Source organism: Bombina bombina, chromosome 3, assembly GCF_027579735.1.
Source record: "Bombina bombina isolate aBomBom1 chromosome 3, aBomBom1.pri, whole genome shotgun sequence".
Lineage (NCBI taxonomy): Eukaryota > Metazoa > Chordata > Amphibia > Anura > Bombinatoridae > Bombina > Bombina bombina.
This window is the reverse complement of record NC_069501.1, coordinates 179,928,012-179,955,069: the sequence shown is the minus strand read 5'-3', so window position 1 is coordinate 179,955,069 and position 27,058 is coordinate 179,928,012. Positions and strand designations below refer to the sequence as shown.

Genomic DNA, 27,058 nt, shown 5'->3' with positions numbered 1-27,058 from the left:
TAATCTGCCCCCCTCAACGTCGCCGACACCTGCCTACACTTATTAACCCCTAATCTGCCGAGCGGACCTGAGCGCTACTATAATAAAGTTATTAACCCCTAACCCGCCTCACTAACCCTATATTAAATAGTATTAACCCCCTAATCTGCCCTCCCTAACATCGCCGACACCTAACTTCAATTATTAACCCCTAATCTGCCGACCGGAGCTCACCGCTATTCTAATAAATGTATTAACCCCTAAAGCTAAGTCTAACCCTAACACTAACACCCCCCTAAGTTAAATATAATTTACATCTAACGAAATTAATTAACTCCTAATATAGCTACAATATAAATTATAATTATATTATAGCTATTTTAGGATTAATATTTATTTTACAGGCAACTTTGTAATTATTTTAACCAGGTACAATAGCTATTAAATAGTTAAGAACTATTTAATAGTTACCTAGATAAAATAATAACAAATTTACCTGTAAAATAAATCCTAACCTAAGATATAATTAAACCTAACACTACCCTATCAATAAAATAATTAAATAAACTACCTACAATTACCTACAATTAACCTAACACTACACTATCAATAAATTAATTAAACACAATTGCTACAAATAAATACAATTAAATAAACTAGCTAAAGTACAAAAAATAAAAAAGAACTAAGTTACAAAAAATAAAAAAATATTTACAAACATAAGAAAAATATTACAACAATTTTAAACTAATTACACCTACTCTAAGCACCCTTATAAAATAACAGAGCCCCCCAAAATAAAAAATTCCCTACCCTATTCTAAATTAAAAAAGTTACAAGCTCTTTTACCTTACCAGCCCTGAACAGGGCCCTTTGCGGGGCATGCCCCAAGAATTTCAGCTCTTTTGCCTGTAAAAGAATAAATACAATACCCCCCCCCAACATTACAACCCACCACCCACATACCCCTAATCTAACCCAAACCCCCCTTAAATAAACCTAACACTAAGCCCCTGAAGATCTTCCTACCTTGTCTTCACCATACCAGGTTCACCGATCCGTCCTGGCTCCAACATCTTCATCCAACCCAAGTGGGGGTTGGCGATCCATCATCCGGTGCTGAAGAGGTCCAGAAGAGGCTCCAAAGTCTTCCTCCTATCCGGCAAGAAGAGGACATCCGGACCGGCAAACATCTTCTCCAAGCGGCATCTTCAATCTTCTTCCATCCGGTGCGGAGCGGGTCCATCTTGAAGCAGGCGACGCGGATCCATCCTCTTCTTCCGTTGTCTCCCGACTAATGACGGTTCCTTTAAGGGACGTCATCCAAGATGGCGTCCCTCGAATTCCGATTGGCTGATAGGATTCTATCAGCCAATCGGAATTAAGGTAGGAATTTTCTGATTGGCTGATGGAATCAGCCAATCAGAATCAAGTTCAATCCGATTGGCTGATCCAATCAGCCAATCAGATTGAGCTCGCATTCTATTGGCTGTTCCGATCAGCCAATAGAATGTGAGCTCAATCTGATTGGCTGATTGGATCAGCCAATCGGATTGAACTTGATTCTGATTGGCTGATTCCATCAGCCAATCAGAATATTCCTACCTTAATTCCGATTGGCTGATAGAATCCTATCAGCCAATCGGAATTCAAGGGACGCCATCTTGGATGACGTCCCTTAAAGGAACCGTCATTCGTCGGGAGACAACGGAAGAAGAGGATGGATCCGCGTCGCCTGCTTCAAGATGGACCCGCTCCGCACCGGATGCAAGAAGATCGAAGATGCCGCTTGGATGAAGATGTTTGCCGGTCCGGATGTCCTCTTCTTGCCGGATAGGAGGAAGACTTTGGACCCTCTTCTGGACTTCTTCAGTGGATGTCTAGCCCCCGCTTGGGTTGGATGAAGATGTTGGAGCCAGGACGGATCGGTGAACCTGGTATGGTGAAGACAAGGTAGGAAGATCTTCAGGGGCTTAGTGTTAGGTTTATTTAAGGGGGGTTTGGGTTAGATTAGGGGTATGTGGGTGGTGGGTTGTAATGTTGGGGGGGGGTATTGTATTTATTCTTTTACAGGCAAAAGAGCTGAAATTCTTGGGGCATGCCCCGCAAAGGGCCCTGTTCAGGGCTGGTAAGGTAAAAGAGCTTGTAACTTTTTTAATTTAGAATAGGGTAGGGAATTTTTTATTTTGGGGGGCTTTGTTATTTTATTAGGGGGCTTAGAGTAGGTGTAATTAGTTTAAAATTGTTGTAATATTTTTCTTATGTTTGTAAATATTTTTTTATTTTTTGTAAATTAGTTCTTTTTTATTTTTTGTACTTTAGCTAGTTTATTTAATTGTATTTATTTGTAGCAATTGTGTTTAATTAATTTATTGATAGTGTAGTGTTAGGTTAATTGTAGGTAATTGTAGGTAGTTTATTTAATTATTTTATTGATAGGGTAGTGTTAGGTTTAATTATATCTTAGGTTAGGATTTATTTTACAGGTAAATTTGTTATTATTTTAACTAGGTAACTATTAAATAGTTCTTAACTATTTAATAGCTATTGTACCTGGTTAAAATAATTACAAAGTTGCCTGTAAAATAAATATTAATCCTAAAATAGCTACAATGTAATTATAATTTATATTGTAGCTATATTAGGATTTATTTTACAGGTAAGTATTTAGCTTTAAATAGGAATCATTTATTTAATAAGAGTTAATTAATTTCGTTAGATGTAAATTATATTTAAGTTATGGGGGTGTTAGTGTTAGGGTTAGACTTAGCGTTAGGGGTTAATACATTTATTAGAATAGCGGTGAGCTCTGCTCGGAAGATTAGGGGTTAATAATTGAAGGTAGGTGTCGGCGATGTTAGGGAGGGCAGATTAGGGGTTAATACTATTTATGATAGGGTTAGTGAGGCGGATTAGGGGTTAATAACTTTATTATAGTAGCGCTCAGGTCCGCTCGGCAGATTAGGGGTTAATAAGTGTAGTCAGGTGTCGGCGACGTTGTGGGGGGCAGATTAGGGGTTAATAAATATAATCTAGGGGTCGGCGATGTTAGGGCAGCAGATTAGGGGTACATAGGGATAACGTAGGTTGTGGCGGTTTACGGAGCGGCAGATTAGGGGTTAAAAAAATATGCAGGTGTCAGCGATAGCGGGGGCGGCAGATTAGGGGTTAATAAGTGTAAGGTTAGGGGTGTTTAGACTCGGGCTACATGTTAGGGTGTTAGGTGCAGACGTAGGAAGTGTTTCCCCATAGGAAACAATGGGGCTGCGTTAGGAGCTGAACGCTGCTTTTTTGCAGGTGTTAGGTTTTTTTTCAGCTCAAACAGTCCCATTGTTTCCTATGGGGATATCGTGCACGAGCACGTTTTTGAGGCTGGCCGCGTCCGTAAGCACCGCTGGTATCGAGAGTTGCATTTGCGGTAAAAATGCTCTACGCTCCTTTTTTGGAGCCTAACGCAGCATTTGTTTGAACTCTCGATACCAGAGTTAATTTTATGGTGCGGCCAGAAAAAAGCCCGCGGAGCGTTAACAGCCCTTTTACCGCCAAACTCCAAATCTAGGCCATAGTGTCCTAATCAAATAATGAATTTAATTTTCAAAATGTTTCTATAAACTGATTTTCAATTTCCATCACTTATTTTAGACTCTATATAGCGGTAACTGATTGCTTAATAACCTATATTTGTGGACTCTAAAAAACCATTTTTTCTCTAATTTTGATAATCCCTATAGATTCCAAAAGTCACGTATTTTACTATGTTCTAGTGTACTCTTATAAAAAAGTTAATAAAGCTTTTACAATTTCAGCATCATATTTTCTATTTGTGTTTTTCTAGATATGAATGAATGTGAAGACTCACAGAATGCAAACGGAGGATGCAGTCAGACTTGTGTCAATCTGCTGGGAAGTTATCGCTGCCTTTGTGAGGATGGGTATTATTTGGATGCTAATAAACAAGATTGCAAAGGTATTGACGCTATAACTTTAAAGGGACATAAAACTAAAACGTTCTTTGTTCCATCTAAAAATGTTCAATATTTTTTAAAAATTGTTACAGTGCTTTCTTGTTTAAATTTATATTCCTATGATAGAACATCCACTGGTTGGATGAGAAACACGTTGCTAGTATTTTATATTTTAATTAAGTACGTTTTTTTATACTTACCATTTGCTGCCATTCCTTATTACCACCTGCTGCCATACCTATTACCATTTGTTGTCCACTTTCCTGGACTGCTGGGAGCTCCTGCATCACTGGTTATCAGTCTACTTGGTGACTGTTTGATCCCAGTTTGCCTCTAGTGCACCAATGGAGGTGCTCCACCAAATATTGCGGAGTAGCCATTGGATGTCAGTCTGCTGACAGATTTTTGATCCAGGATCTGGGTCTTGATCCTGATACAGATAGCTGCCTTGACTTTGATTCTTCCACCGTACCACTGTTATATCAACAAAATCACTTCTACTTGGGACTACTAGTCTACCAATATCAGACTTGTTGAGACCAATATTGACTGAATTGTTATGCCATTATATCTGATTTCATTTGATTGTGATTAATTCCTACTAGGATTGGTTCGCTATTGTTTTATATATTACGAACACTCTTATTTTGATATCATATTAAGGATAGTCTATTTTATCAACTGTTTCTGTTACATATTGTGTAAGAGTACATTTACTCTTTTTAGAGTATTTTTTACTTTTCTGGTTATCCAAGGGCGGCCACTATTCTCTCTCTCAAAATACTATTTTTGTTGAACAATTTTGTAACGATTTTTGATGCACTTTAACAATTTTTTCCTGAGTGTTTTTTCTTTCATGTAATTAACAAGAGTCCATGAGCTAGTGACGTATGGGATATACATTCCTACCAGGAGGGGCAAAGTTTCCCAAACCTTAAAATGCCTATAAATACACCCCTCACCACACCCACAAATCAGTTTTACAAACTTTGCCTCCAAGGGAGGTGGTGAAGTAAGTTTGTGCTAGATTCTACGTTGATATGCGCTCCGCAGCAAGTTGGAGCCCGGTTTTCCTCTCAGCGTGCAGTGAATGTCAGAGGGATGTGAGGAGAGTATTGCCTATTGAATGCAGTGATCTCCTTCTACGGGGTCTATTTCATAAGGTTCTCTGTTATCGGTCGTAGAGATTCATCTCTTACCTCCCTTTTCAGATCGACGATATACTCTTATATTTACCATTTCCTCTACTGATTCTCGTTTCAGTACTGGTTTGGCTTTCTACAAACATGTAGATGAGTGTCCTGGGGTAAGTAAGTCTTATTTTCTGTGACACTCTAAGCTATGGTTGGGCACTTTATTTATAAAGTTCTAAATATATGTATTCAAACATTTATTTGCCTTGACTCAGAATGTTCAACTTTCCTTATTTCCAGACAGTCAGTTTCATATTTGGGATTATGCTTTAAATTATCATATTTTGTCTTACCTCAAAAATTTGACTTTTTTCCCTGTGGGCTGTTAGGCTCGCGGGGGCTGAAAATGCTTCATTTTATTGCGTCATTTTTGGCGCGGATTTTTTTGGCGCAAAAATTCATTTCCGTTTCCGGCGTCATACGTGTCGCCGGAAGTTGCGTCATTTTTTGACGTTATTTTGCGCCAAAAATGTCGGCGTTCCGGATGTGGCGTCATTTTTGGCGCCAAAAGCATTTAGGCGCCAAATAATGTGGGCGTCTTATTTGGCGCCAAAAAATATGGGCGTCGCTTTTGTCTCCACATTATTTCAGTCTCATTTTCATTTGCTTCTGGTTGCTAGAAGCTTGATGTTTGGCATTTTTTTCCCATTCCTGAAACTGTCTTATAAGGAATTTGATTTATTTTGCTTTATATGTTGTTTTTTCTCTTACATATTGCAAGATGTCTCACGTTGCATCTGAGCCAGAAGATACTACAGGAAAACCACTGCCTGCTGGATCTACCAAAGCTAAGTGTATCTGCTGTAAACTTTTGGTAGCTATTTCTCCAGCTGTTGTTTGTATTAATTGTCATGACAAACTTGTTAAAGCAGATAATATTTCCTTTAGTGATGTACCATTGCCTGTTGCAGTTCCCTCAACATCTAAGGTGCAGAATGTTCCTGATAACATAAGAGATTTTGTTTCTGAATCCATAAAGAAGGCTTTGTCTGTTATTTCTCCTTCTAGTAAACGTAAAAAGTCTTTTAAATCTTCTCTCTCTACAGATGAATTTTTAAATGAACACCATCATTCTGATTCTTTGGACTCTTCTAGTTCAGAGGATTCTGTCTCAGAGATTGATGCTGATAAATCTTCATATTTATTTAAGATGGAATTTATTCGCTCTTTACTTAAAGAAGTACTAATTGCTTTAGAAATAGAGGATTCTAGTCCTCTTGATACTAATTCTATACGTTTGGATAAGGTTTTTAAAGCTCCTGCGGTTATTCCAGAAGTCTTTCCTGTTCCTAATGCTATTTCTGCAGTAATTGCTAAGGAATGGGATAAATTGGGTAATTCATTTACTCCTTCTAAACGTTTTAAACAATTATATCCTGTTCCGCCTGACAGGTTAGAATTTTGGGACAAAATCCCTAAAGTTGATGGGGCTATTTCTACCCTTGCTAAACGTACTACCATTCCTACGTCAGATGGTACCTCGTTTAAGGATCCTTTAGATAGAAAAATTGAATCTTTTCTAAGAAAAGCTTATCTATGTTCAGGTAATCTTCTTAGACCTGCTATATCATTGGCTGATGTTGCTGCAGCTTCAACTTTTTGGTTGGAAACTCTAGCGCAACAAGTAACAAATCGTGATTCTCATGATATTATTATTCTTCTCCAGCATGCTAATAATTTCATCTGTGATGCCATTTTTGATATTATTAGAGTTGATGTTAGATTTATGTCTCTGGCTATCTTAGCCAGAAGAGCTTTATGGCTTAAGACTTGGAATGCTGATATGGCTTCTAAATCAACTCTACTTTCCATTTCATTCCAGTTCAGCTGGTAGGGGGCAGGTTACGTTTTTTCAAAGAAATTTGGATCAAATCTGTTCACAATCTTTGGATTCAGAACATTGTTTCAGAAGGGTACAGAGTTGGTTTCAAGATGAGACCTCCTGCAAAGAGATTTTTTCTTTCCCATGTCCCAGTAAATCCAGTGAAAGCTCAAGCATTTCTGAATTGTGTTTCAGATCTAGAGTTGGCTGGAGTAATTATGCCAGTTCCAGTTCCGGAACAGGGGATGGGGTTTTATTCAAATCTCTTCATTGTACCAAAGAAGGAGAATTCCTTCAGACCAGTTCTGGATCTAAAATTATTGAATCGTTATGTAAGGATACCAACGTTCAAGATGGTAACTGTAAGGACTATATTGCCTTTTGTTCAGCAAGGGAATTATATGTCCACAATAGATTTACAGGATGCATATCTGCATATTCCGATTCATCCAGATCATTATCAGTTCCTGAGATTCTCTTTTCTAGACAAGCATTACCAATTTGTGGCTCTACCGTTTGGCCTTGCTACAGCTCCAAGAATTTTCACAAAGATTCTCGGTGCCCTTCTGTCTGTAATCAGAGAACAGGGTATTGTGGTATTTCCTTATTTGGACGATATCTTGGTACTTGCTCCGTCTTTACATTTAGCAGAGTCTCATACGAATCGACTTGTGTTGTTTCTTCAAGATCATGGTTGGAGGATCAATTTACCAAAAAGTTCTTTGATTCCTCAAACAAGGGTAACCTTTCTGGGTTTCCAGATAGATTCAGTGTCCATGACTCTGTCTTTAACAGACAAGAGACGTCTAAAATTGATTACAGCTTGTCGAAACCTTCAGTCACAATCATTCCCTTCGGTAGCCTTATGCATGGAAATTCTAGGTCTTATGACTGCTGCATCGGACGCGATCCCCTTTGCTCGTTTTCACATGCGACCTCTTCAGCTCTGTATGCTGAACCAATGGTGCAGGGATTACACGAAGATATCTCAATTAATATCTTTAAAACCGATTGTTCGACACTCTCTAACGTGGTGGACAAATCACCATCGTTTAATTCAGGGGGCTTCTTTTGTTCTTCCGACCTGGACTGTAATTTCAACAGATGCAAGTCTCACAGGTTGGGGAGCTGTGTGGGGATCTCTGACGGCACAAGGAGTTTGGGAATCTCAGGAGGTGAGATTACCGATCAATATTTTGGAACTCCGTGCAATTTTCAGAGCTCTTCAGTTTTGGCCTCTTCTGAAGAGAGAATCGTTCATTTGTTTTCAGACAGACAATGTCACAACTGTGGCATACATCAATCATCAAGGAGGGACTCACAGTCCTCTGGCTATGAAAGAAGTATCTCGAATTTTGGTTTGGGCGGAATCCAGCTCCTGTCTAATCTCTGCGGTTCATATCCCAGGTGTAGACAATTGGGAAGCGGATTATCTCAGTCGCCAAACGTTGCATCCGGGCGAATGGTCTCTTCACCCAGAGGTATTTCTTCAGATTGTTCAATTGTGGGGGCTCCCAGAGATAGATCTGATGGCCTCTCATCTAAACAAGAAACTTCCCAGGTATCTGTCCAGATCCCGGGATCCTCAGGCGGAGGCAGTGGATGCATTATCACTTCCTTGGAAGTATCATCCTGCTTATATCTTTCCGCCTCTAGTTCTTCTTCCAAGAGTAATCTCCAAGATTCTGAGGGAATGCTCGTTTGTTCTGCTAATAGCTCCGGCATGGCCTCACAGGTTTTGGTATGCGGATCTTGTCCGGATGGCATCTTGCCAGCCATGGACTCTTCCGTTAAGACCAGACCTTCTGTCACAAGGTCCTTTTTTCCATCCGGATCTGAAATCCTTAAATTTAAAGGTATGGAGATTGAACGCTTGATTCTTGGTCATAGAGGTTTCTCTGACTCCGTGATTAATACTATGTTACAGGCTCGTAAATCTGTATCTCGAGAGATATATTATAGAGTCTGGAAGACTTATATTTCATGGTGTCTTTCTCATCATTTTTCTTGGCATTCTTTTAGAATACCGAGAATTTTACAATTTCTTCAGGATGGTTTGGATAAGGGTTTGTCCGCAAGTTCTTTGAAAGGACAAATCTCTGCTCTTTCTGTTCTTTTTCACAGAAAGATTGCTATTCTTCCTGATATTCATTGTTTTGTACAAGCTTTGGTTCGTATAAAACCTGTCATTAAGTCAATTTCTCCTCCTTGGAGTTTGAATTTGGTTCTGGGAGCTCTTCAAGCTCCTCCGTTTGAACCTATGCATTCATTGGACATTAAATTACTTTCTTGGAAAGTTTTGTTCCTTTTTGCCATCTCTTCTGCTAGAAGAGTTTCTGAATTATCTGCTCTTTCGTGTGAGTCTCCTTTTCTGATTTTTCATCAGGATAAGGCGGTGTTGCGAACTTCTTTTGAATTTTTACCTAAAGTTGTGAACTCCAACAACATTAGTAGAGAAATTGTGGTTCCTTCATTATGTCCTAATCCTAAGAATTCTAAGGAGAAATCATTGCATTCTTTGGATGTTGTTAGAGCTTTGAAATATTATGTTGAAGCTACGAAATCTTTCCGTAAGACTTCTAGTCTATTTGTTATCTTTTCCGGTTCTAGGAAAGGCCAGAAAGCTTCTGCCATTTCTTTGGCATCTTGGTTGAAATCTTTAATTCATCTTGCCTATGTTGAGTCGGGTAAAACTCCGCCTCAAAGAATTACAGCTCATTCTACTAGGTCAGTATCTACTTCCTGGGCGTTTAGGAATGAAGCTTCGGTTGACCAGATCTGCAAAGCAGCAACTTGGTCTTCTTTGCATACTTTTACTAAATTCTACCATTTTGATGTATTTTCTTCTTCTGAAGCAGTTTTTGGTAGAAAAGTTCTTCAGGCAGCGATTTCAGTTTGAATCTTCTGCTTATGTTTTTTGTTAAACTTTATTTTGGGTGTGGATTATTTTCAGCAGGAATTGGCTGTCTTTATTTTATCCCTCCCTCTCTAGTGACTCTTGTGTGGAAAGATCCACATCTTGGGTAGTCATTATCCCATACGTCACTAGCTCATGGACTCTTGTTAATTACATGAAAGAAAACATAATTTATGTAAGAACTTACCTGATAAATTCATTTCTTTCATATTAACAAGAGTCCATGAGGCCCACCCTTTTTTGTGGTGGTTATGATTTTTTTTTTTATAAGGCACAATTATTCCAATTCCTTATTTTATATGCTTCGCACTTTTTCTTATCACCCCACTTCTTGGCTATTCGTTAAACTGATTTGTGGGTGTGGTGAGGGGTGTATTTATAGGCATTTTAAGGTTTGGGAAACTTTGCCCCTCCTGGTAGGAATGTATATCCCATACGTCACTAGCTCATGGACTCTTGTTAATATGAAAGAAATGAATTTATCAGGTAAGTTCTTACATAAATTATGTTTTTAATGGTTCAGTTATTAATTTTGTATGATTTTTTAAATTACACTTTTCATTGTGCACTTTTGTAATTTATACATCTCCTTCCCATACTAAAATGCAGTATACGCCTCTTAGTGAGACACCTTGTTTTCAGGGTAAAAATTGGCTTTATAGAATTCCACCAGGGAAATAGAAGTATTGGCGAGCATTCTTACTGAATCTCACCAGCCCAGAGACCTTTAAATAAAACGGCCCCTAGTTATTAGCTGCACATTCTTGTTAGGTTTTTTTAAACTTTATTTAACATTGTTTTTCTTTCCAATGGAATCATGCACAAAATATATATCACAGAGGGAGAGAGTAGAATTAGGGATCACCAAGCTGCACCTCTATATCCCATTTATTAGAAAGATGTGTAAGTCACCAATATATATTGTAGATTAACAACACGTGTATATTACTAAATGTGTTTTAATTATTTTTGTATGGTCAATGATAATTGTTCGGGGTGTCAGGTCTTATTTTATATTTATTGCACTATTTTGTATGTAATGTATTAGTTATTTTTTTCTTCTTACCAGTCTATATTATCTCAGTCAACTCAGTCAATTACAAGTTATTTCTTCTACTAGATACGACGAGTCCACAGATTCATCCTTTACTTGTGGGATATTATCCTCCTGCTAACAGGAAGTGGCAAAGAGCACCACAGCAGAGCTGTCTATATAGCTCCTCCCTTGACTCCACCCCCCAGTCATTCTCTTTGCCTATACTAAGTAATAGGAAGGGTAAAGTGAAAGAGGTGATAAAATGATAGTTTTTATTTTCTTCAAGCAAGACTTTTTTTATTTTAAATGGTACCAGTGAGTGCTATTTTTTCCCAGGCAGCAGATGGATGAAGATTTCTGCCTGGAGACTGATGATCTTAGCAGTTGTCACTAAGATCCAGAGTAGTTACCACAGAATGGCTGAGTACTTAAAAAACTTCAGTGTGAGGAACGTTTTTCATGCTACAAGCATTGAGGTATGTTCAGTCATTTTTTTCTGGAGAGACTGTGTTATTTCAGAACTGGCTGACAGTATTCCCATAAGGGAAGGGGTAAGCAGTAATCCTACATGTGAAATAGAAGGGTATTACTGGGACCTGTATGTTTTGGGCAGAAAAAATGGTTGACACTGATGACATAATGTTTGTTGGGCAAACGATTTTATGTTTGGAAGGCAATTAACGTTTTTTTGTGTAAAGCAAATGTTTTTATTTTTGATGGCAATGAAGGGTGCACATGGCTTTCTTTTAGACCTGGGTATATGGAAACCCACATGACTAGGTTCTAGACCGCTTTATAGCGGTTTTTGCAAGGCAGTGAGACATCGATGTAGATGGGCGGGGCCTAATTTTGTGCCTCAGTTTCACAGTTGAATTCCCCATGCAAGCAGCAAGCTCCAGATCCGGAGGGCCTCAAAGGAAAGATTTGGTTTAATTGAAGTAGTGATTTTACAGACCCCTGAGGGCAGGTAGGCGCAGGGGGTTAATTGGTTAATTTCATAACTTTTTTTTAACAACGTTCTTGTCCATTAAGGGTTAAGCATTCCTTTTCTTGTGGTGCAATCTTAGCTGGCAAGATTAGATACATATATACTAAAATTGGGATAATTATATCATTTTAGAGCAGTTTTGGAAAAATTGTACGCTTTTTTTCTCTTAAAGGCGCAGTACCGTTTTTCAGATTGTTATTTTTTTCACTAAATAAAGTGTTTTCAAGCCTGTTTGTGGTCATTACTAGCCTGCTAACATTGAGGAAAGCCAATGTTCCATGTGTTTAGAAGCCATTGTAGATCCCCCACTTAAAATGTGTCCCTCATGAACTGAAAGGGCCTTACATTGCAAATAACATATTTTAGCTGATAAAAGTATGTCTCAGGATGATTCTCAGTCAGAAGAGAATCAGGTTATGCCATCTACTTCTCCCCAAGTGTCACAACCTTTAACGCCCGCTCAAGTGACGCCTAGTACTTCTAGTGTGTCTAATTCTTTCACCCTGCAAGATATGGCTGCAGTTATGTCTACTACCCTTACAGAGGTATTATCTAAACTGTCAGGTTTACAGGGTAAGCGCAGCAGGTCAGGTATTAGAGTAAATGCTGAGCCCTCTGATGCTTTATTGGCCATCTCCGATGTACCCTCACAGTGTTCTGATTTGGGGGTGGGGGAATTGCTGTCTGAGGGAGAGCTTTCTGATTCAGGAAAGATGTTCCCTCAAACAGACTATGTGACGGCCTTTAAGTTTAAGCTTGAACACCTCCGCTTGTCACTCAGGGAGGTTTTAGCGACTCTGGATGATTGTGACCCTATTGTCATCCCACCAGAGAAATTGTGTAAAATGGATAAATATCTAGAGGTCCCTACTTACACTAATGTTTTTCCAGTCCCTAGAAGAATTTCGGACATTGTCACTAAGGAATGGGATAGACCAGGCATTCCGTTCTCTCCCCCTCCTACTTTTAAGAAAATGTTTCCCATATCTGACACCATTCGGGATTCATGGCAGACGGTCCCTAAGGTGGAGGGAGCTATTTCTACCCTGGCTAAGCGTACAACTATACCTATTGAGGACAGTTGTGCTTTTAAAGATCCTATGGATAAAAAATTAGAGTGTCTTCTAAACAAATTGTTTATTCATCAGGGTTTTCTTCTACAACCTATAGTGTGCATTGTTCCAGTAACTACTGCAGCAGCTTTTTGGTTTGAGGCCCTAGAGGAGTCTCTTAAGGTTGAGACCCCATTAGATGATATATGATGATATATGGATAGAATTAAGGCTCTCAAGTTAGCTATTTCTTTTATTACAGATGCCGCTTTCCAAATGGCTAAATTAGCAGCAAAGAATGCAGGCGTTGCCATTTTAGCGCGTAGAGCGTTATGGCTTAAGTCTTGGTCTGCTGATGTGTCATCTAAATCCAAGCTTTTAGCTATTCACTTTAAGGGTAAGACCCTATTCGGACCTGAACTACAGGAGATCATTTCCGACATTACTGAAGGTAAAGGTCATGTCCTTCCTCAGGTCAAGACGGTTAAAATGAGGACCAAACAGAATAATTTTCGTTCCTTTCAAAACTTTAAAGGTGGTTCCTCTACTTCCTCCTCCGCCACCAAGCAGGAGGGGAGCTTTGCACAATCCAAGTCAGTCTAGAGACCTAACCAGACCTGGAATAAAGGTAAACAGGCCAAGAAGCCCGCTGCTGCTACCAAGACAGCATGAAGGGGCAGCCCCCGTTCCGGGACCAGATCTAGTAGGGGGCAGACTTTCTCTCTTCGCTCAGGCTTGGGCAAGAGACGTTCAGGATTCCTGGGCATTAGAAATTGTGACCCAGGGGTATTGTCTAGATTTCAAGGATTCTCTCCCAAGAGGGAGATTTCATCTTTCATGTTTGTCTGTAGACCAGACAAAAAGAGAGGCGTTCTTACGCTGTGTAGAAGACCTATATACCATGGGTGTAATCTGCCCAGTTCCAAAATTAGAACAAGGGCAGGGGTTTTACTCAAATCTGTTCGTGGTTCCCAAAAAAGAGGGAACCTTCAGACCGATTTTAGATCTCAAAAGTCTAAACAAATTTTTCCCATCGTTCAAGATGGAGACCATACGAACAATTTTACCAAAATGATCCAGGAGGGTCAATATATGACCACCGTGGATTTGAAGGATGCGTATCTTCACATTCCTATCCACAAAGATCATCACCAGTTCCTCAGGTTCGCCTTCCTGGACAAACATTACCAGTTTGTGGCCCTTCCTTTCGGGTTGGCCACAGCTCCCAGAATCTTCACAAAGGTGCTAGGGTCCCTTCTGGCGGTTCTAAGGCCGCGGGACATAGCAGTGGCCCCCTATCTGGACGATATTTTGATTCAGGCGTCAACTTACCATCTAGCCAAATCTCACACGGACATCGTGAACTCACGGGTGGAAGGTGAACATAAAAAAGAGTTCACTAGTTACTCTGACAAGAGTTCCATTCCTAGGAACTCTGATAGACTAGGTAGACAAGAAAATTTTTCTGACGGAGGTCAGAAAATCAAAGATCTTAACTACTTACCGAGCACTTCATTCCATTCCTCAGCCATCAGTGGCGCAGTGTATGGAGGTCATTGGGTTAATGGTAGCGGCAATGGACATAGTTCCGTTTGCTTGCTTGCATCTCAGACCACTGCAGCTGTGCATGCTCAGACAGTGGAATGGGGATTATGCGGATTTATCTCCTCGGATAAATTTGGATCTAGAGACCAGAGACTCTCTTCATTGGTGGTTGTCACAGGATCATCTGTCCCAGGGAATGTGCTTCCGCAGGCCAGCATGGGTCATAGTGAAGACGGACGCCAGCCTCTTGGCTGGGGTGCAGTCTGGAATTCCCTGAAGGCTCAGGGTGTTTGGACTCAGGAGGAGTCCCTACTACCAATAACTATTCTGGAACTGAGAGCAATATTCAACGCGCTTCAAGCGTGGCCTCAGCTGGCTTCGGTCAAATGGGCAGAGACTCACTCTTGCCATCTATCAGCAATATATATACCAGGAGTGAAGAACTGGGAAGCGGATTTTCTAAGTCATCAGACTTTTCATCCGGGGGATTGGGAGCTCCATCCGGAGGTGTTTGCAGCATTGATCCATCAATGGGGCACACCGGAATTGGATCTGATGGCATCTCGTCAGAATGCCAAACTTCCTTGTTACGGGTCCAGATCAAGGGATCCTCAAGCAGTACTGATGCTCTAGCAGTACCTTGGTCGTTCAACCTGGCTTATGTGTTTCCTCCTTTTCCTCTCCTACCTCGTCTGATTGCAAGAATCAAACAGGAGAGGGCTTCGGTAATCTTGATAGCACCTGCGTGGCCACGCAGGACTTGGTATGCAGATCTGGTGGAAATGTCATCTCTGCCACCGTGGAAACTGCCACTGAGACAGGATCTTCTCATTCAAGGTCTGTTCCAACATCCAAATCTAATTTCTCTGCAACTGACTGCATGGAGATTGAACGCTTGATTTTATCTAAGCAGGGATTCTCTGAGTCGGTCATTGATACCTTGATTCAGGCTCAAAAGTCTGTCACTAGGAAAATTTACCATAAGATATGGCGTAAATATCTTTATTGGTGCGAATCCAAGGGCTACTCATGGAGTAAGAGCAGGATTCCTAGGATTTTGTCCTTTCTCCAAGAAGGATTGGAGAATGGATTATCAGCTAGTTCCTTAAAGATTTCTGCTTTGTCAATCTTACTACACAAGCATCTGGCAGATGTCCCAGATGTTCAGTCGTTTTGTCAGGCTTTAGTTAGAATCAAGCCTGTGTTTAAACATGTTGCTCCGCCATGGAGTTTGAATTTAGTTCTAAATGTTCTTCAAGGGGTTCCGTTTGAACCCATGCATTCCATAGATATTAAACTTCTATCTTGGAAAGTTCTGTTTTTAGTTGGTATCTCTTCTCCTCGAGGAGTTTCTGAGCTTTCTGCGTTACAATGCGACTCGCCTTAGCTTATATTCCATTCTGATAAGGTGGTTTTGCGCACTAAACCTGGATTCCTTCCTAAGGTTGTTTCAAATAAGAATATTAATCAGGAAATTGTTGTTCCTTCTCTATGTCCTAGTCCTTCTTCTAAGAAGGAGCGTCTGTTACATAACTTGGATGTGGTTCGTGCCTTGAAGTTTTACTTACAAGCGACCAAGGATTTCCATCAAACATCTTCTCTATTTGTTGTCTATTCTGGAAAGCGTAGGGGTCAAAAAGCTACGGCTACCTCTCTTTCTTTTTGACTGAAAAGCATTATCCGTTTGGCATACGAGACTGCTGGACAGCAGCCTTCTGAAAAAATTACAGCTCATTCTACTAGAGCGGTGGCTACCACATGGGCTTTTAAAAACGATGCTTCTGTTGAACAGATTTGTAAGGCTGCAACTTGGTCCTCCCTTCATACCTTTTACAAATTTGATACTTTTGCTTCTTCTGAGGCTATTTTTGGGAGAAAAGTTCTTCAAGCAGTGGTGCCTTCTGTTTAGGTATCAGTCTTGTCCCTCCCGTTCATCCGTGTCCTGTAGCTTTGGTATTGTATCCCACAAGTAAAGGATGAATCTGTGGACTCGTCGTATCTAGTAGAAGAAAAGGAAATTTATGCTTACCTGATACATTGATTTCTTCTACGATACGACGCGTCCACGGCCCTCCCTGTCAATTTAAGACAGATTATATTTTTGTGTTTAAAACTTCAGTCACCTCTGCACCTTTTAGTTTCTCCTTTTTCTTCCTATACCTTCGGTCGAATGACTGGGGGGTGGAGTCAAGGGAGGAGCAATATAGACAACTCTGCTGTGGTGCTCTTTTCCACTTCCTGTTAGCAGGAGGATAATATCCCACAAGTAAAGGATGAATCCGTGGACTCGTCGTATCGTAGAAGAAATCAATTTATCAGGTGAGCATAAATTTCCTTTTTATTTTTCCTATATTTGTCTAACGTCCGTAAGATTTTTTTGTCCCTTTTAGACAATGTTAAGAACAGATGTAGATATTGTCAGACTATTGACTGTGTTTGTATGTTTTATTTTCTTAGATCACAATGAATGTGAATTGAATCCACACATCTGTGGAACTGCGCAATGCAAAAATACCCCTGGAAAGTATGAATGTGATTGTGGTGTCGGTTATAAGTTTAACACGTCTACAAAAAGCTGTGAAGGTATGATTTTTTTTTTTTTAGTGCAGAAACACAAAATCAAGCACGTTACCTAGTATATTAGCCTTTAGTCTTAAATTAAATCCTATGCTTTTTTTTTTTTTTTATCACATTTTAAAGTGTAAAATCTCTCAATTTTTATCAGAAAGTAAATCCATAGAAAAATGGTGTACAACTGCCAACAAGTTATTGGTTTAGTATATTATAGTATGTTGATTAATACCTTTACTGCAATCATAGGCAGTCTGCAGAAGACAGTCTCAGCCTATGGGGCCAATTCTAAAAAAATGTGCCGGTCTAGACGTCTTTTTCTACTCCAACACTCGCAGGGGCAACCTCATGAAATTCTATTAAAAAAAGAGTCTGTCCCTGCGAATGGCGAGATGTCTTCTATAGAAATACGCTTTATTTTTTTTACTTATAACTACAAATTTTAACCCCTTAATGACCGGACCATTTTTCAATTTTCTTACCCTTAATGACAATGGCTATTTTTACATTTCTGCAGTGTTTGCGTTTAGCTGTAATTTTCCTCTTACTCGTTTACTGTACCCACACATATTATATACCGTTTTTCTTGTCATTAAATGGACTTTCTAAAGATACCATTATTTTTATCATATCTTATAATTTACTAAAAAAAAATGATAAAATATGAGGAAAAAATGGAAAGAAAAACACACTTTTTCTAACTTTGACCCCCAAAATCTGTTACACATCTACAATCACCAAAAAACACCCATGCTAAATAAATTATACATTTTGTCCTGAGTTTAGAAATACCCAATGTTTACATGTTCTTTGCTTTTTTTGCAATTTATGGGGCAATAAATACAAGTAGCACTTTGCTATTTCCAAACCACTTTTTTTCAAAATTAGCGCTAGTTACTTTGGAACCCTGATATCTGTCAGGAATACCTGAATATCCCTTGACATGTATATATTTTGTTTTAGAAGACATCCCAAAGTATTGATCTAAGCCCATTTTGGTATATTTCATGCCACCATTTCACCGCCAAATGCGATAAAAAAAAAAAAAAAAAAAAAAGTTCACTTTTTCACAAATTTTGTCACAAACTTTAGGTTTCCCACTGAAATTATTTACAAACAGCTTCTGCAATTATGGCACAAATGGTTGTAAATGCTTCTCTGGGATCCCCTTTTTCAGAAATAACAGACTTATATGGCTTTGTGGTTGCTTTTTGGTAATTAGAAGGCCGCTAAATGCCGCTGCGCACCACACATGTTTTATGCCCAGGAGTGAAGGGGTTAATTAGGTAGCTTGTAGGGAGCTTGTAGGGTTAATTTTAGCTTTAGTGTAGTGTAGTAGACAACCCCAAGTATTGATCTAGGCCCATTTTGGTATATTTTATGCCACCATTTCACCGCCAAATGCGAGCAAATAAAAAAAAAACTTTACATTTTTCACAATTTTAGGTTTCTCACTGAAATTATTTACAAACAGCTTGTGCTATTATGGCAGAAATTGTTGTAAAAGCTTCTCTGGGATCCCCTTTGTTCAGAAATAGCAGACTTATATGGCTTTGGCGTTGCTTTTTGGTAAAGAGAAGGCCGCTAAATGCTGCTGCGCACCACACGTGAATTATGCCCAGCAGTGAAGGAGTTAAATTAGGTAGCTTGTAGGGAGCTTGCAGGGTTAATTTTAGAGATCAGCCTCCCACCTGACACATCCCACCCCCTGATCCCTCCCAAACAGCTCTCTTCCCTCCCCCACCCCACAATTGTTACCGCCATCTTAAGTACTGGCAGAAAGTCTGCCAGTACTAAATAAAAGAGTTTTTTTTTTTTTTTTAAATAAAAATTATAAAATATTTTAGTTGTGATCGACCCCTGCCTTAGCACCAACCTCCCTGATCCCCCCTCCAGCTCTCCAACCCTCTCCCCTACCTAATTACCGCCATCTTGGGTACTGGCAGCTGTCTGCCAGTACCCAGTTTGGCCCCACAAACCAAACTATTTTAATTGTATTTATAACTTTTATTTGTATTTTTAATTATTTCTGTAGTGTAGCAGCCCCCCCACAATACCCCCACCCCCTCCCCTCCCAGATCCTTTTATATGTAAAAAAAAAAAATTAACTTTTTTTCTCCTTCCTTCCCTTCATTGGTGTCAGTGTGGCTAATGTGTGCACGTGCACGCGCGTTCACGTGCACGCGCGCACACGCTCCCTCCTCCCACCGGACAAAGGCACCATCGGCACCATTACTACCGGTGCAGAGAGGGCCACAGAGTGGCTCTCTCTGCATCGGAGGCTTGTAAAGGGGTATTGCAGGATGCCTCCATATCGAGGCATCACTGCAATACCCTCAGAGCTGCTGGAAGCGATTGTGATCACTTCCAGCACTCTGTTAGACAACTGACGTACCAGGTACGTCTATTGCCATTAACAGTTAGTTTTTGCATGACGTACCTGGTACGTCAGTTGTCATTAAGGGGTTAAAGTGTTTTTTACACATCCAGTGTACTTAAATTACGATTTATGCTGTGCATATTTAGTATGATGTATTGCTGTGTAATTTACATACAAATTTTATGTTTATGATAAAATACAATTTTTTTGTGAACAATTTTGTCACAATTTAAAGAAAAATGTGCTTTATTTTAGCTAATTAGGTCAAAATAAAAGCCTATTTACCAGCAAATTAGCAGGACTTAAGCTGCTATTGAGCATTAGCATCTGCAGGCATTGGTAAATACATAATACATTTAGGTAGATGTCTATAAATATGAAATGCAAAACAATGGGGGGTAGTTATCATCGTGTCAACTTTCCTGCCTTCGCCGGCCCAATACGCCCGCCTAAGCTCGCCTACCTTCGCCGCCGCGGACCTGAAAAAATACGCCTAAGTTATCAAATAAAGCTGTCAAAAAGCCACAGGGCGATGAGCAGCGGACTGTGAGAGTTATCACTCATCCGATCTCGCTGCTCTGCGGCTTTTTCCCAGCTTTCTTGCTAGCCTGTCACTAAGCACTCACACTAAACTGCACTGTTCTACCCCCTATACCAGCGCCCCCGGAGCCCCCCGCAACTAAATAAAGTTACTAACCCCTAAACCGCCGCTCCTAGACCCCGCCGCAACTCTGCTAAATGTATTAACCCCTAAACCGCCGCTCCTAGACCCTGCCGCAACTCTAATAAATGTATTAACCCCTAAACCGCCGCTCCCTGACACCGCTGCCACCTACATTATACCTAGTAACCCCTATCCTGCCCCCCCTATACCGTCACCCTCTGTAATAAAGTTATTAACCCCTATCCTGCCGATCCCGCACCTCGCCGCAAATAAATAAATAGTTTAACCCCTAAACCGCCGCTCCCTGAACCCGCCACAACCTATCTTAAATTTATTAACCCCTATCCTGCCCCCCCTATACCGCTGCCCTCTATAATAAAGTTATTAACCCCTATCCTGCCCCCCCACACCGTCGCCACCTATAATAAATTTATTAACCCCTATCCTGCCCCCCACTACACCGCCGCCACTGTAATAAATTTACCCCTAAACCTAAGTCTAACACTACCCCTAACACCCCCCTAACTTAAATATTAATTAAATAAATCTAAATAATATTTATATTATTAACTAAATTAATCCTATTTAAAACTAAATACTTACCTATAAAATAAACCCTAATATACCTACAATATAAATAATAATTATATTGTAGCTATCTTAGGATTTATTTTTATTTTATAGGTAACTTTCAATTTATTTTAACTAGGTACAATAGCTATTAAATAGTTATTAACTATTTAATAGCTTACCTATCTAAAATAAAGAGAAATTTACCTGTAAAATAAAAGCTAACCTAAGTTACAATTACTCCTAACACTACACTATACTTTCATAAATTATTCCTATTTAAAACTAAATACTTACCTGTAAAATAAACCCTAAGATAGCTACAATGTAATTAATAATTACATTGTAGCTATTTTAGGATTTATATTTATTTTACAGGTAACTTTGTATTTATTTTAGCTAGTTAGAATAGTTATTAAATAGTTATTAACTATTTAATAACTACCTAGCTAAAAGAAATACAAAATTACCTGTAAAATAAATCCTAACCTAAGTTACAATTAAACCTAACACTACACTATCATTAAATTAATTAAATTAATTAAATACATTAACTACAAATAACTACAATTAAATACAATTACATAAACTAACTAAAGTACAAAAAATAAAAAACATAAGTTACAAACATTTAAAAAATATTACAACAATTTTAAGCTAATTACACCTAATCTAAGCCCCCTAATAAAATAACAAAGCCCCCCAAAATAAAAACATTCCCTACCCTATTCTACATTAAAAAAGTTCAAAGCTCTTTTACCTTACCAGCCCTTAAAAGGGCCTTTTGTGGGGCATGCCCCAAAGAAAACTGCTCTTTTGCCTGTAAAAGAAAAATACAACCCCCCCCCAACATTAAAACCCACCACCCACATACCCCTAATCTAACCCAAACCCCCCTTAAAATAACCTAACACTAATCCCCTGAAGATCATCCTGCCTTGAGTCGTCTTCACTCAGCCGAGCCACCGATGGAACTGAAGAGGAAATCCGGAGCGCCAGAAGTGATCCTCCAAGGGGCGCTGAAGAAATCTTCCATCCGATGAAGTGATCCTCCAAGCGGCGCTGAAGAAGTCTTCCATCCGGCCGATGTCATCTTCCAAGTGGCGCTGAAGATCATCTTCCAAGCGGGGTCTTCAATCTTCTTGCTTCAGGATCGATCTTCATCCCGACGGACTAACGACGAATGAAGGCTCCTTTAAGGGACGTCATCCAAGATGGCGTCCCTTCAATTCCGATTGGCTGATAGGATTCTATCAGCCGATCGGAATTAAGGTAGGAAAAATCTGATTGGCTGATTGAATCAGCCAATCAGATTGAGATCGCATTATATTGGCTGTTCCGATCAGCCAATAGAATGCGATCTCAATCTGATTGGCTGATTCAATCAGCCAATCATATTTTTCCTACCTTAATTCCGATTGGCTGATAGAATCCTATCAGCCAATCGGAATTGAAGGGACGCCATCTTGGATGACGTCCCTTAAAGGAGCCTTCATTCGTCGTTAGTCCGTCGGGGAAGAAGGATGTTCCGCGTCGGCGGGATGAAGATCGATCCTGAAGCATGAAGATTGAAGACCCCGCTTGGAAGATGACATCGCCCGGATGGAAGATGATCTTCAGCGCCGCTTGGAAGATGACATCGGCCGGATGGAAGGCTTCTTCAGCGCCGCTTGGAGGATCACTTCTGGCGCTCCAGATTTCCTCTTCAGTTCCATCGGTGGCTCGGCTGAGTGAAGACGACTCAAGGTAGGATGATCTTCAGGGGATTAGTGTTAGGTTATTTTAAGGGGAGTTTGGGTTAGATTAGGGGTATGTGGGTGGTGGTGGGTTTTAATGTTGGGGGGGTTGTATTTTTCTTTTACATGCAAAAGAGCAGTTTTCTTTGGGGCATGCCCCACAAAAGGCCCTTTTAAGGGCTGGTAAGGTAAAAGAGCTTTGAACTTTTTTAATGTAGAATAGGGTAGGGGATGTTTTTATTTTGGGGGGCTTTATTATTTTATTAGGGGGCTTAGATAAGGTGTAATTAGCTTAAAATTGTTGTAATATTTTTTAAATGTTTGTAACTTATGTTTTTTATTTTTTGTAACTTAGCTTTTTTTATTTTTTGTACTTTAGTTAGTTTATGTAATTGTATTTAATTGTAGTTATTTGTATTTAATTTATTTAATTAATTTAATGATAGTGTAGTGTTAGGTTTAATTGTAACTTAGGTTAGGATTTATTTTACAGGTAATTTTGTATTTCTTTTAGCTAGGTAGTTATTAAATAGTTAATAACTATTTAATAACTATTCTAACTAGCTAAAATAAATACAAAGTTACCTGTAAAATAAATATAAATCCTAAAATAGCTACAATGTAATTATTAATTACATTGTAGCTATCTTAGGGTTTATTTTACAGGTAAGTATTTAGTTTTAAATAGGAATAATTTATTAAAGTATAGTGTAGTGTTAGGTGTAATTGTAACTTAGGTTAGTTTTTATTTTACAGGTAAATTTCTCTTTATTTTAGCTAGGTAAGCTATTAAATAGTTAATAACTATTTAATAGCTATTGTAACTAGTTAAAATAAATTGAAATTTGCCTGTAAAATAAAAATAAATCCTAAGATAGCTACAATATAATTATTATTTATATTGTAGCTATATTAGGGTTTATTTTAAAGGTAAGTATTTAGTTTTAAATAGGATTAATTTAGTTCATAATAGAAATATTATTTAGATTTATTTAATTAATATTTAAGTTAGGGGGTGTTAGGGTTAGTGTTAGACTTAGGTTTAGGGGTTAATAAATTTATTACAGTGGCGGCGGTGTAGTGGGGGGCAGGATAGGGGTTAATAACTTTATTATAGAGGGCGGAGGTATAGGGGGGGCAGGGTAGGGGTTACTAGGTATAATGTAGGTGGCGGTGGGCTCCGGGAGCAGCGGTTTAGGGGTTAATACATATATTATAGTTGTGGTGGGCTCAGGGAGCGGCGGTTTAGGGGTTAATATGTATAGAGTAGCTTGCGGTGGGCTCCGGGAGCGGCGGTTTAGGTGGGAATAACTTTATTTAGTTGCGGCGTGTAGGGGGGCAGATTAGTGGTGTTTAGACTCGGGGTACGTGTTAGGGTGTTAGGTGTAGACAGCTCCCATAGGAATCAATGGGATGTCTGGCAGCAGCAAACTTGTACTTTCGCTATGGTCAGACTCCCATTGATTCCTATGGGATCCGCCGCCTCCAGGGTGGTGGTTTGAAAACCAGGTACTCTGGGCCGTATAAGTGCCGAGCGTACCTGCTAGTTTTTTGATAACTAGCAAAAGTAGTTAGATTGTGCCGCACTTGTGTGCGGAACATCTGGAGTGACGTAAGAATCGATCTGTGTCGGACTGAGTCCGGCGGATCGAAGTTTACGTCACAAAATTCTACTTTTGCCGGTCTTTAGCCTTTGATAACTAAGGCGAATCAGCCTCGCCACAAATACGCTGCGGAATTCCAGCGTATTTGAGGTTGACGGCTTGATAACTACCCCCCAATATGTTAACTAAAAGTGTAGTAGCAAGCATTATCAATATTAGTGTAATATTGATTTTTAATAAAGGTAACGTTTTAGTAGTTAATTAAATTACTTTATATTTTGTATTATATTTATGTTCAAATTCTTCGCAAAAATAGCAATTGAGGCATTTCTGGTAACAGTATTGTTTCTGAGCTAAATGCAGGGATACATATACATTGAGTAGAGCTAAATTGAATGTGTTTAATTTCTGAGGATGTCTCTCTTGGCTTCTTTTACATTAATCAGACAAAATATCTGGAACAAATAACACATTTTTAAAGTGTTATTGCTCTTAAAAATCTCTAGGCAATAATTTATAACTCAGTGTAGTACTTTGGTTGATTTAAATGACAGTGTTCAAAGATAGATTCCATTTGAACCGATCTGTCAAGCTTCCAGTTAATGGATTTGTCAGCCAGTTCATAATGTCAAATGGTGTGTAAGGTTCTGATTTCAATCTCTTTATTTTTTTTGTTAGACGTGAATGAATGTGCTGACAACGTTTGTGGTCAAATGTGTGTTAATACACTTGGAAGTTACACTTGCTACTGCAATGGACGAAAGGGGTTCAAGCTTGCTCAGGACAAGAAAACTTGCATTGTAAGTAGTACAATTATACATTTATATTCACCTGCATTTAAAGAGACATACAGCACCTTGTAATTAGAAGAGCTTTCTGTAGTGTTACACTAAATTAACATACAGACGGAATAAGGAAAATGTCTGAATATATTATCATCTTTTTGCTGCAATTGTTTTTCACTGGCTTCTTCATTTAACTTATTTGGACCTGCTTCAGGAGTAGGCAATGCTTAGCACTGTGAATTTGTTGGCAACACATAGGTTGTCAGTATTGTATCATACCACTATATAATTATTGCATAAAACATATGTAGATACTCTTTCTGTGTGTGCCATTGTCTTGGCTGTTTTCGCCCCTTGCTTACAATAGAAATTTCCAGCTAGCAGAAGGGGGACTTTTTTGTGATTTGATACAGATTTGTTTCAGTGTGACATCAGCTTTCTTTTGAATAGCAATAGCACACAATACTCCTGGCGGAGGCATGGAAAATGCAAGCATGTATAGTTTCCTGTAACAATCTAAGACAGTTCTTGGCACCCCAGATTTTTGGAACCTGCATTTCCCAAGATGCTTAGGCTCTCTGCTGTCTATTTGAGGACCATGGGAAATGTAGTTCCAAAATATCAGGGGTACCGTCACTGGTCTGAGCCAATGGTTTCTAAACTTTCTGGCCACTTACTTCTTGGTTCCATAGACTTACCACCAGTGCCCCCTACCCTACCTGGTAAATATATTATTCTGAAATATTAATTAAACATTCAGATTTGAAATAAAACTTTTTAGTTTATTAAATTAAAAATGTATCCTCTTGATCTTGTGATAGCAGCTTTTTAAAATCGATAGCCACTGTCCAACAGTCATTTATACAACATTTAGCAATTGCTTAACTGATTCAATTAGGGCATGCAATTTAAACAACTTTCCATTTTATTTATTTTATCTGATTTGCTTTGTTTTTTTGTTTCCTTTGTTGAAAAGCATACCTAGGTAGCTAGCTGCTGATTACTGACTGCACATATATGCCTCTTGTCATTGACTCACCCAATGTTTTCAGCTAGCTCCCAGTAGAGAATTGTTGCACCTTCAACAAAAGATGCCACAATTTTTAAGCAAATTTGATAACACGGATAAATTGGAAAGTAGTTCAAAATTGCATATTTTGTCTGAATCATGAAAGAAAAAATTCTGTTGCATATCTTTTTAACCCTTTGAGTGCTAATGATGGCTCTGAGCCGTCACAAAGTTTCCCACTATGGTTCTAATGACGTCTCAGAGCCATCACTAGCACGCTCCCACCTTGAGGGAGATCTTGGAGCTCCCACCCGCTCCTACCCCGGCAATCGTGCCTGTAGAGTGACAGGCATTGCCGGGGCTTTCTGTTTTGCGTGGTGACGTCACTCGCAATAACGTGATGACGTCACAGCGCAAATTTATTTATACTTAACAATGTTAAGTATAGGAGCAGGGGACATGCTGCTTTAGAAGCCTGTATCTCAGGCATCTAAGCAGCTACAGACCCCAAGACCCACCATTGGAAAGGCAATCGCATAACCTTTCCAACAGTGTAAGACTTGGGGGTCTGGGAAAAAAAAAGAAAAGTTAAAAAAAAATTGTTCAAAAAAATAAAAAAAAAACTTAAAAAATCTTAGCACCCAGGTGGGAAAGTGCTTAGCACTCAAAGGGTTAATGTCAGCAATAATGTACAGCGCTGGTAAAACAAAGCATGCAAGCCTTCTGTACAAGTGGCTGTAATTTATTGCAGGTAGAGAGAGTGTTGCTAATAAACCTGAACTATCTGAAAAGGAAAAAAGCCTTGAAAGCAGAGAGTGGCAAAACTTTAAATGCAAAGCAAGAAGTTTGTTTTACTTTAGGTATCTAGCAGCATATTTACTATAATCAAGCTTTGTGGGCACACTAGCGTCCACTGTATATCTAGAGTAATCCTATCGACTTCTTCAACATCTTGTGTCTATTAATGTCTTCTTGGTAATCCTGCTGCCCCCAGGGGGAGGTAACATCCACTTTGGTAATCACTGTTTAAAGGAATAGTCTAATCAAAATGAATTGATTCAGATAGAGCAACAATTTTAAGCAACTTTCTAATTTACTCCTATTATCAATTTTTCTTCGTCCTCTTGGTATCTTTATTTGAATGTAAGCTTAGGAGCTGGCCCATTTTTGGTTCAGCACCTGGGTAGCGCTTGCTGATTGGTGGCTACATTTAGACACCAATCAGAAAGTGCTACCCAGGTG

The 27,058-nt window shown here is 39.2% G+C and overlaps 1 protein-coding gene across 1 annotated transcript in view; it reads left to right on the top strand.

Moving 5' to 3' along the window:
• Nucleotides 1-27,058, top strand: part of PROS1 (protein S) — a 224,672-nt gene that overhangs the window by 91,428 nt on the left and 106,186 nt on the right. Inside the window, exons 6-8 of the mRNA XM_053706038.1 lie at nucleotides 3,815-3,946; nucleotides 16,955-17,080; nucleotides 24,701-24,822. Of these exons, the coding sequence (XP_053562013.1) occupies nucleotides 3,815-3,946; nucleotides 16,955-17,080; nucleotides 24,701-24,822 (380 nt within the window). The remainder of the gene's footprint in view (nucleotides 1-3,814; nucleotides 3,947-16,954; nucleotides 17,081-24,700; nucleotides 24,823-27,058) is intronic.